Raw genomic sequence first — 11,706 nt, 5'->3', positions numbered from 1 at the left:
CCACACTGGGCCATATGGTATAAACGCTATCACAAACGGCATGAAGAAGGGTCAGCACTCCGTGTGGCTCGCCTATTGGATTCCCGCCATCTTCAGCTGTCAAAAACCTAAAACTGCAAACAGGATTATGAATGAAGAGAAAGGAAACTCATAGGACCAAAAACCCAACTGCCATGATGATTATAGAAGCAGTGTTAGTCTGGGCATTTCTTGTTATCCGACAACAAAAAAACCAAAGAAACCAACATCAATGTTGCCCAAAAAGTTAACTTCAATCAGCTGATACCAAGAAATGCCCCGAGCCCGCCCTCTGGATCACCAACAGGTCTGAGACTTCTCGTGGGTATTCCTTGGGTCACTTCACGCTGCTGCTTACACACATTCGCCTCCCCGGCAGCTCCCATTTTAAAAAATATCTTAGAAGTAACAATCTTGGGTTTATCTGCTGGACCAGGACATGCGGTCTAATTGCCTCCAATGAGATGCCATTCTTGTAACCAACACCACCGCTTTATCATTTATGCATCGCTTTTCTCTATCACAAACCACGTGGTGGTTTCAAATCAGCTTTTTATTCAGTTCAGAAGAATTTAACAAGTCAACTTTTCCTAAACAAAAGTTTTAGTACTCGACCATTCTCTTGGGGAGCCCAGTAAATATAAACATTAACTTTGAATATAAAATCTTTTTAAGAAACACTTTGTAAATGTTTACACAGTTGTACTTTGCATCGCTTGGTTTGTGATCACTGAGCCCAGAAAATTCAAAGTTCTACAAATCCTTGCGCAACTCGTCATAAGCTTGAACCTTTAAAAAAAAAAAATCCTTGGTCAAAGCTTTGGAAGCCAATAAAATGCGGGAAACAATGAGAAGGAGGACCAGGACACCCTGAGCACAAACTGGTGCAACATCACAAAACGTTCAACTTTCATCCAGAAAGAGGGATGGCAGTCAAAAGAGGGGGGGGGGAGTAAATAAACTAGAGAACTATAGCTTCTTTTTTTTTTTTTAAACATAAGCACGAAACCAAATTCGTTTCAAAAAAAAAGAGAGAGAGAGAGAAAATGACTACTTCGGAGGACTTCCAGACCAGTGAGGTAGAGTCCAAAAGGGAGAAAATGGATCAACCCCTGTAGTCCTGCAGACGTCTCAGTACGGGGTTAGGAAGCAAAGGGCCCTCCCCTGCGGGTCCAGCTGCTGGCCCTCTCCACAGACCCGGTGCCCAGAGACAGTGTTGGGGGGTCACACCTGCCCGGAGTCCCAGGCGACGGCGCGTGGCAGGGGCGCGCAAGGCGGAGAACACCATCCGGTAACTTCTTGGCGCGGTAAAGTGCACTAGGGGACAGGGTCCTGGCCGGATCTGTAAACACTCGACTGACACTTGTCCACTCCTCCGAGCGGAAGCTCCGTTCCGTGCGTGTCGAGGGGGGACGGCGGGGTTGGTCCTCGGGGATGGGTTGGGGGAGGATCGGCAGGCGGCGCCCTCGGGACCGGCTCCTCACGCCCGGGGCACCGGGAAGCGCCGGAGCCTCACTACGGGTTCCAGGTTCACTTGCAGCACTTGGCGAGCTCGTCGCCGCGCCGCCGCCAGGCTGCGGTCGCCCCACACGTCGCCGCCCACGCGGATGGTGGGGAAGATGGTCAGCGTTGGGGTGGCCGCCCTCCAGATCTCCTCGAGCGTGCGGCCCCCGAAGCTGGGCTCGGGCGCGGGCGCCGCGGGCTTGGCCGCCTCCGGGGTCTCCTCAGCCGAGGCCGCCAGAGGCTGAGCTGCCGGTGGCTTCCTCCTCCCGGCGGCGGCGGCCGCGGCGGCGTGGGCCCTGGCTCCGCGGCGCCTCCTCCTGGCCGCCGCGCGTGGGGCCGGCCGGCGTGGCTGGCCGCGGGCGGAGGGTGGCACGGGTGGGTCGGGCACCAAGGCCCGACAGGAGGAGTAGCCGTAGACGTCCTTGCTGCGCAGGATGTGAGGGGAGAACTGGTGCTTGAGGCTGCAGAGGAAGCTCCAGAGCTCCGCTTCCGAGCTCATGAACTCCGTGCTGCGGGGCATGAAGAGCTTGAAGGCGTCGCCCAGCGCCTTGGTGCTGTCTGCCAGCGACAGTTGAGACCGAGAGTAGACCACCTTCTCCTCCCGCGCCTCCAGCGCGATCCCTTCGCCCGCCCTAAGGCCCCCGAACCGGGCGCCCGGGGCCTTCGGGGCGGCCAGCGGCCGGCGCCGCCGCCTCTTCACGTTGCGTCGCATCGGAGGCCGTTCGGGGCCGCCCGCGTTGGCCGGCTTCCGCCGCCGCCGTCGTCGTCGTCCCCGCCCGCGTCTGGCTCCGCGGCGGCGGCCGCTGCTGGCGCCCTCCTGCCGGCGCGGCTCTCGCTACTTTTCTCGCCGTCGTCGTAGTCGCCGCCGCCCCTCCCCCTCGGAGGGCGGAGGACGCGGGGTCCTAGCCCTGCCGCCCGGTACAAGATGGCGGCCGGCGCCCACCCCTGGGCTTTGTCATTGGACGGGCGCCTCCTCGCCCCCGCGGTTTCTCTTTCTTCTCCTCTCTTGCCTCCTTTCGCCCTCTGCCTTTCTTTAAATGGACCCGCCTCAGGCCCCTCCTCTCGCGGCCCGGGCTCCACCCATTGGGTGCACTCGGAGGAGAAGGAGGAGGAGGAGGAGGGGAGGGGACTAATGGGAGGAGAGGCCAGATCTAGCAAGATGGTGCTGGGGGTAGGTGGGGGTGGTAGGCTTGGAAGGCCAGTCAACAGTTGAGTGGGGTAGAGATCTGGGAAGGCTGCCTTCTGTAGAGACGCTGCAGGTGGATGTTGATGCCCTCTGGGGTAGGTATGCAGTTGGGGATTGAGCTAGGAGCTCTACCAGGCTGAGTGACAAAAGCAGGTATGCCCCCCAACTGTGGGTAAACTCCCAGCTGGGATGTTGTGGCTTAGAGGCTAGAGGGAGCACACCTTTTCTCAACCCCCTTCTTAAGCCTTAAAGACCTCTTGGCCATACCTTCCTCTCTTCTCCTCTTGTTCCCAGTTTGACTCAGGTAAAAGGTAGTATCCCCAAGAATCAATCAAGTGGTAGGCTGGCATCCGAAAAGAGAGTACCCTTTTGGATAAGGAGGTCCTCTTCATGTTGGAAGGGAAACTGGCTCATCAGGAGATCAAAGCCTTTCAGTCCTCGGCGTTATATCAAAGACCAAGACAACAAAGCCATCCTGCTTAAAGGAGACATCTTTGTCTTAAACTGAAGAGTTCTGCAGGAGTGCCACTTGTCTATTCATCTTAAAAACTGCCCTTGACGCACGATCGCCATCATTAACGAGGATGCAGTATCACAGACCACGAGTAAGGTTCTGTTGAAAAGATGCGTTGTTAGGAACTCCATTGTGCTCCATTGTTGTTGGGGGGGAGCGGAGGAGGAGGCCTCATGGGCATTCATTGTTCATGTTTTCTGCCCTTCCACACCTGTGTCGGGGTCCATGAGGCAGTGGGTACTCAATAAATACATCAATCAGCTTGATCAATCCAATTAATTATTGGAAAGATGACAAGAAAAAGTATTGAAATTGCCTACAACACAATGATTTTTTGATTTTACATTTATATTGCAATTTTCTCAGAACACCAATTTTTTTTTTTTTTTTGAAAATCTGAAGTGAGAGTGGAAATTTTACCTTATGGTAAGCATTTTATGTTGCTGTAGAAAACTAATGAAACAAAAGCCTGGTGATGTGACTTAGAGTCACTGATGGTTTCCTCGCGTATTCAAGCTGAAAGATACCCAATTCAGTCATGAGGCAATTTGATATGCAAAGGTACAACCTACCGATAGCAGAACTGGGACTCTAGGACTGTTGCCCAGCCACATTTCAATAAAAATTACAAAATAATTAAAAGTTGTTTCTCCACCCCAGAGTCCCCTACCCACACGTTGTGTTTTATAGCAAAAACAAACAAACAAAAGCCTGCTGACCAGGATTCAGCACTCTGATCTACCTAAATCTTGGCAACTTTGAAGAGAACATCATTTTCCTAGAAAAGCACATTCTGATCTCAGAACAAGACTATCCAGCCAATTATCAGCTTCTTAAAATCCTTCTAAAGAAATGCTGTTGCAACGACTTTATATCACAATTACTTCTCTTAGTACTTCTGGGAACACAGGGTAATGGGAAATTTTAATGACTATCAGAATACCACCTACACATTGACCAAAACACAGAATACCCCAGCAAAAGTCAGGGAGACTTCACAATAGGAGAGTCAAATTAGGAATCATAGGTCCTCACTGCCTAGCCCGTCAACCTCTCTTGTGTTCCATGTATGAGTGTCTGACCACATAAAAATATGCCATGCTGTCTACACAAACCTACGATACTGGTGTCAATTTTAAAAATATTGCTTTGACACAACTTTGATTCTAAGAACATAGGAAAGCAAAATGTAGGATGTGTGAGAGTTAATCTTATAGTTCATATTCTTTGATGCTTTGATGAAAACCAAGCAATTTATGAAGTTTTTTTAAGACCAATCATAAAGTGCTTAACTTGTACATGTTAGTATCTGACATTCTTTCTTCTTTTCACTATAGTGCTTGCTTTAATTTCATGTTGGCTTGAGTAGTTGTAAAAATGTTTCCTTATACATTCACCATAAATGAGTACAATTCACAAAGAAAGGTATTCCTGAGAAACTACAAAGTTTAAGGATGCTTGAAAAATTGGATTTTTGTTCTTGACAAATGATAGTTTATCAAGGTAACAATGCTTTCAATGTCAATAATTGATGTAGAATAAAAAGAAATAGCTGTAGACATTTGTTTTATGTGTTTATATTTTTGAAGCTAAAAAATGAAGTGAAACAAATTGAAGAAATTAATAACCTGCATCTTTTGGCTACCAAGAAGCTTTGCTTGAATATCCTGCTTAAAAAAAAAAAAATAGTCTGCTTCTTTAAGAAGCCAGAAAAACAGACACACATGCAGCATGCAGTTGTGTAAATAAACTGGAGTCAAACAGACTTGGAACCTAGTACATCTGTGCAACAAAACATGCTTGGACACATTTTTATCTTTCTTAGCCTGTCTTCTCAAGTATCAAATGGACATGATCTCTGCTTCATTGGATTATTTGAATGATTACATAAGAACATATAAAACAGTATCAAGAACATTCTCTGGAATTGAGTCTAGAAACTGGTATATGCATCAGTGAGTGGAAGAATTATCTGGGTCCTGCAATGATGCAAACGTTTTCAGCATACATGCACAAAGAGGATATTCTATCAATAACTGCTGATTGTTTGACTTATTCATAAAAATCTACCACAACTTCAACATAAGCGTATGTTTATGCTCTTCTGCTGTTTAAATAGAGTTGGATAATTTACATGTGTCCTTTCATTTGACTTGGAAGCTGTTGCACTATAACTTTGAAGGATATAATGTTTAGATATGGAAGCTCCATCACCAGTGCTATTGTTTTTTAAAATGTTTGTTTATTTTCATCTACTTAAAAGGCAAGCAAAAAGAAAGAACATGTTTTGTCAGGAACCAGGAACTCCATCTGAGTCTCCCACATGGGTGGCAATTCCCAAGTATTTGAGCCATCACAGGCTGCCTCCCAGGATACATTAGCAGGAAACTTGGTTAGAAATTGGATTGGAGGTTCCACCACAGGCTTCAAAAGCGGTGGTCTAACCTACTATGCCACAATGCCCACTCCCCCGTGCTGTTCTATATGTGTATTCACACATCATTGCTCGTTCTAGTGCGCTCGCAAGGTACAGACTGGCAGATCAGTCATGCAGGGCACTGTGTTAGGTACACCAAAAGGATGCATATTTTGGACACCTTAATAGACCAGGTCCTCGCAGAAGAATGAAAAGCATTTGCAAATCTGGAAACAGAGCAACATGGAAGAGTTTTAAGTGAAAATATAGGCTCCTGAAATTTAATTTATTTAATTCTCCTATTTCAAATAAAGACTCAACTTCTAACGCAATAAAAATTAGACCCAGATTTCTGACAAGTGAGTGGGTATAACTACAAAGCCACTATTAGAAACTCGTCTGATGTGTGGTGAACATAGAATATCATCTTAGCTGACTTCCCCTTTTGTCACCTGTGAATTTTCTTAGCCTTTTCTATAGTAAAATATCAACATCACCTGGGACACCATTAGGCCTAAACAATCTTGAGTCTTCCACTCACACCTGTTGACTTACTTGCAGTTTTAAGATACCCAGGTGATTTGCATAACTTTTAAATTAAACTGAACCAGAAATATTTGTTTATAGTTTTTAGTAGACTTTTAAAAAAAAGATTGGTTTAAAAGATGATTTTTTTTTAAAGATTGGTTCACAAAACAAAAAATGGATAGAAAGGCAGAAATTTCCCTTATACTCCCTGCCCTCACACATGTACAGCCACCTCCCCGAAACAATATCCTCCTCCACTGTGGTGAATCTACAAGGACCCATCATTATCACTAAAGTCCACAGTTCATAACAGGTTTCACTCTTGCTGTTATATATCCTATGGACATGTTTATAATGACATGCTTCTAACCATTACAATAGCATACAAGTAGTTCCATTTTTGCTAAAAGTATCTTTTATGATTAGGACCAATGGCAGGCTAACTGTCTGCCTGCAGTGCCAACATTCTATATGGATGCCAGTTCTAGTCCCAGCTACTCCACTTCCCTTGCAGCTGCCTGCCTGGGAAAGTAATGGAGGATGGCCCAAAGCCTTGGGATTTTGCAACCACATGGAGACTCAGAAGAAGTTCCTGGCTCCTAGCTTCAGCTCAGTCAGCTCTGGCCATTGTGGTCATTTGGGGAGTGAACCAGCTGTTGGAAGATCTCTATCCCTCCCTCTTGCACTCTCTGTAATTCTGATGTTCAAGTAAAAACAAAATAAAACCTTATTTTAAAAAAAGATTAGTGCATTCTCATTTAAAAGCTAAATTTTTTGTTTTCTACTTTTTTAAAGATTTGGTTATTTTTATTAGAAAGGCAGATATACAGAGAGAAGGAGAGAGAGAGGAAGATCTTCCATCCGATGGTTCACTCCCCAAGTGGCCACAATGGCTGGAGCTGAACTGATCTGAAGCCAGGATCCTGGAGCTTCTTTCGGATGTCCCAAACATGTTCAGGGTCCCAAGGCTTTGAGCCGTCCTCGATTGCTTTCCCAGGCCACAATGAGGGAGCTGGGTGAGAGGCAGGGCCACCAGGATTATAACCAGCGCCATGTGGGATCCTGGCGCATTCAAGGCAAGAACTCTACTTTTTCATCCATCCTGCTCTACCTCAAATCTCAGAACTTTCTGATTTTCATAGCTTTGCCTTTTTCTGAGTCATGTAATTAGAATCATATGGTATGTGGCATTTCCAGATTGGTTTCAATATTACAAATTTAAGTTTCCTCCAGACATTGAAATGGCTCGAGAGCACTTTTTTAGTGCTGAATAGTATTCCATTGTCTTTTACTTAGCCACTTATTCACTGAAGCACATCTTGAGTACTTCCACTTCTTGGAAATCATCTGGAAAGTTCTTATAAACGTTTTAAATGAAGGTTTCTTAATGGACACTGTTTTTAATTCCTTTGGATAAATACCAGGGAATGTGGTTGTTGGCAAGCACGATAATAATATGGTTAGTTTTGTATGCCACCATCAGACTGTCTTTAAATAGCTATACCATTTTACATTCCCACCAGTAATAAATCAGAGTTCCTATCACTCCACATGCTTGCATGCATTTGGTGTTTTCAGTGTTCTGGATTTTGATCATTCTAATAGTTTATACTGGGATCTCGTTTCAATCTGCATCTTCCCCATGACATGCAGAAAGGAAGTCTGAGAGAGAGAATCTTCCATCCACTGGTTCGCTCTCCAAATGACAACAGCCAGGGCTGGGCCAGACCCACACCAGGAGATAGGAGCTCCATTTGGGTTTTCCATGTGGGTGCAGGGACCCATGCACTTGGGCCACCTTTTGTTGCTTTCCCAGGTGCATTGGACACAAAGCACTCAAACTCAAATCAGTGCCCTCATGGGATGCCAGCACCGTAAACCAAGGCCTAACCCAATATGCCATGGCACTGGCCTCTATTAATTCTTCAATTTCTTGTTCTTCTTCTGCAATACTGTATTGGCTACTTGGGATCTTTTTCCTTGCCATATAAACTTTAGAACAGGTTTGTCAACACCCAAAAAATAACTATCAGATTTTGATTGAGATGTCTTTGATTATATGATCAAATTGCAAAGAGCTAACATCCTTTTTTTAAAAGATTTATTTATTTATTACAAAGTCAGATATACAGAGAGGAGGAGAGACAGAGAGGAGGATCTTCCGTTCGATGATTCACTCCCCAAGTGAGCCGCAACGGGCTGGTGCGCCGATCCGAAGCCGGGAACCTGGAACCTCTTCCAGGTCTCCTGTGTGGGTGCAGGGTCCCAAAGCCTTGGGCTGTCCTTGACTGCTTTCCCAGGCCACAAGCAGGGAGCTGGATGGGAAGTGGAGCTGCCGGGATTAGAACCGGCGCCCATATGGGATCCCGGTGCGTTCAAGGCGAGGACTTTAGCCGCTAGGCCACGTCGCCGGGCCCGCAAAGAGCTAACATCTTGACAGGATTGGGTCTTCCTACCTACCAACATGGAATCCTTCCCCATTTATTTCTTATCCTTTGATTTCTTCAATTAGAGTTTGTGATTTTCCTAATATAATTAGTGCATTTATTTTGTTAGATTTATACCCAATTACTTCATTTTGAGAATACTAAAGTAAATGATACTATTTTTAATTATAAAATGTTATTGTTGATATTTCAGAAAGAAATTAACATCTGTATTTGAACCTCATACTCTGCAATGTTTTTGTGAATATCTATTAAATCCAGAAAAGCTTTCTATGGTTTCTCTTAGCTTTTCTATGTATATGTCACCTGTAAATAAGAAGTTTTTGCTTCCAAACTACACACTTTTTATGTCTTTCTTCTTTCATTAGCTAGTACTTTTACTATAGTGTTGAAAGTCCATGTTGAGATTGGCTGGCTTTACTCTTGTTTATAGTTTTATTGCAGTATCTTGATTGGAATTAGAGTAATGCTGGTGTTATTCAACAAATTATGAAGTATTCTATCTCTACTCTCCAAAAAAAGATTGTAGAGAATTAGCATGATTTCTAAGTGTTTGGCATAATTCTAGTTTCTAGTTTCATTCTACTGTAGTCTAATAGAAGACAAATATGATTCTTTCAATTTTTTATTTATTTGAAGGAATGGTGCAAATTTCACAGGTAGTGCCAGTAAATCCTAATTTTCCTTCATCCTTCCTAACATTGCTATTACTCATACTGGGCAACTGAGGAAGGTCACTAGGAGAGATCCAAGACTTTAAAGCAGACCAGGGGGACTGAGACAGGGGTTGAATGCTGTAATGAATTGTGCATGACGTATGGAAAAAAGGGTAAATCAGCTCCTACTGGAACTACCAAAAACTGGCCACTAACAACAATTACTCTCATTTGTGTGAGCTGATGTAAACTTATTACCTGAAGTCCAGGGAAGAATTGGGTGGCCGTGTATTTGACTTGTGTAAGGTGGGTGTCCTGAATCTACCAAGGTGGAGTGTTTCTTTCCCATTCCTTTCTTTTCTTTCTTTGTCTTTCTTATCTCAAGTGTCTGAGCCATATTGTTTTCTTTCTTTCTGCAGGACTTATTTTTTAAAATTCTTGCAAGGCAGGCATACTAGCAAAAAAAAAAAAAATCCTTAAACCTTTGTGTTTCTCAATTCACGATAGCAAAGACATGGAAACAATCCAAATGCCCATCAAAAGAGGAATGGGTTGTTAATGTGATGATAAAATATATGCCCTATAATATGATCTTTAATTAGATGTCAGTATTTTAGTGAGCCTGTGCCTGCAGACCGTGAAGTACCCAAGTGTCTTGACAATTCCACCCTTAGGTGGAACAGGAAGGTTAAGGTGCCAGAAGGTACACTCCAGGACAGGCTGTGATCGAATCCCTAGCAGGTTAGGTTCGGTGGTCTTTACTCTCCTGAGTCAAAAACTTTTCAGAGAACAGAAGACTGTTCAAAGCTGTCCTTTGTCTCCTCCGCTTTCTGAAACCGCAAGGAGGTATTTCTTTGACATTCGTGTGAGAAACTAGTAGAATTCCCAGAGGGAAGACCTTCAAAACTACCAGATCCCCCCTGAAGCTTCTTCATCTCTCGGACTTGTCCATAATCTACCCCCAGAAATCCCTGGATTACAGTGCAGGTTCCCCATATGCACGGATTCCTATGGAGGCTCCTGCCACAGTGAATAGTGTATTCTGTATTAGCCTGATGGGGTCTCCCGTGTATCGGTCAGAGGTTCGCTCTATGACCTCACTTATCAAATGGATGCAAAGCAAACTACTGACTTCTGTTTGTTCAGCTTATTATTTGTTAGGATAAAGTGGTGATAAAGAGTAAATAGAGCTTCTTACAGCTAAACTGGAAACTAGAAGCTGTTCATAGTTGTAAAACTGAAATAATTCAACAAAGTCTCTTTAAGAAAAGCAAAATTCTAAATTCCACATCCCTAGTCTCTAGGGAAAAGTATTCAACATCTACATTAATTCTGAGGTTACAGAGACTGTACTTTCACTTATAGTTGTTATTTGGTTAGCTAGTTCATTTTTCTACATAATATATTGATAATATTTCCCTATTTTTCATGTTAAATAATATCTCTTGGGGTGTTTTTGGCCAATGAAATATGATTATTGAATTATCTTACATCACACATCCACAGTTTCATTATTTGACATGTAATTCCATCAATATAATTACAGCTGAGTCAATATTTATTGTTTACATTATACAGATATTTGAACCTCTAGGGTAATATGATTATATTTATTTGTTTGCTTTTTGTTGTTTTTGCCCTGGAGTTATTAATGGCTTCTTTAGTATTTGCTTAATTTTTTGTGAATACCAATATCTTAAATATAGCCAGAACTTCAAATAAAACCATAAACGTACTATCTCAAAACCATCAAATGCATTGGCGAAGTGTTGGTTTCAATACTTCTTAGAGATGTCCCACTTGGCCTCCTTAACTATGCTATCCTGTTGACTTGTCTCCCTGTCATTTCTAGGAATTCCCTTTCTCTCTCTCCTGCATGGGGTTAGATATCTGCATTCAATGACAGTTTTCTCCTTAACACAGTGGAACACCTCCTTCAGTAGTTTCATGAAAATGGGTGCATGTAAGTGAAATTTGGGGGGAAATTTTCAAACCTAGTTCTCACAATCCGTTAACAGTAGATACAGAATACTAGGCTTATCATTTCCCCTAAATATCAAAAATAATTGAGATTGATTCATTTTGCTCTTTAAAAAAATTTTTGAGAAGCAGAAAGATAAACTCTGTTCTACCGGTTCTGTACCCAAAGGCCCACAGTAGCCTGGGCTGGGCCTGAACAAAGCCAGGAGCCATGAATCCAATCCAAGATCAACCACATGATTCTCATTCCCTTTGTCTTTAAGAGCACACATTCACAGGGACCTGGAATCAAAAATCGGAGCTCCGTATGGAATCAGGCAATCTGGTACGAGAAGTGGATATCCCAGCCAGCATCTCAATCTCCAGGTCCAACATATCCCATTTATTTCTTTAAGCATACAAGTGGCTTCTGACAAACTCAGCACCACTCTGACTCCTGAAACTTTTCTTATGACCTG

The 11,706-nt window shown here is 43.7% G+C and overlaps 1 protein-coding gene across 1 annotated transcript; it reads right to left on the bottom strand.

Annotated features, from left to right (window-relative positions):
* Positions 1–1,448: 1,448 nt before the first annotated feature.
* On the bottom strand, positions 1,449–2,522 carry CCDC71L (coiled-coil domain containing 71 like). The gene has a single exon (XM_058654916.1). It carries the CDS (start codon positions 2,231–2,233, stop codon positions 1,499–1,501), a length of 735 nt encoding a protein of 244 aa, XP_058510899.1. The 5' UTR covers positions 2,234–2,522; the 3' UTR covers positions 1,449–1,498.
* Positions 2,523–11,706: the final 9,184 nt, after the last annotated feature.

Source organism: Ochotona princeps, chromosome 25 (genome assembly GCF_030435755.1).
Source record: "Ochotona princeps isolate mOchPri1 chromosome 25, mOchPri1.hap1, whole genome shotgun sequence".
Lineage (NCBI taxonomy): Eukaryota > Metazoa > Chordata > Mammalia > Lagomorpha > Ochotonidae > Ochotona > Ochotona princeps.
Note: the sequence above shows the minus strand (reverse complement) of the source record. Positions and strands in the feature narration are given on the sequence as shown.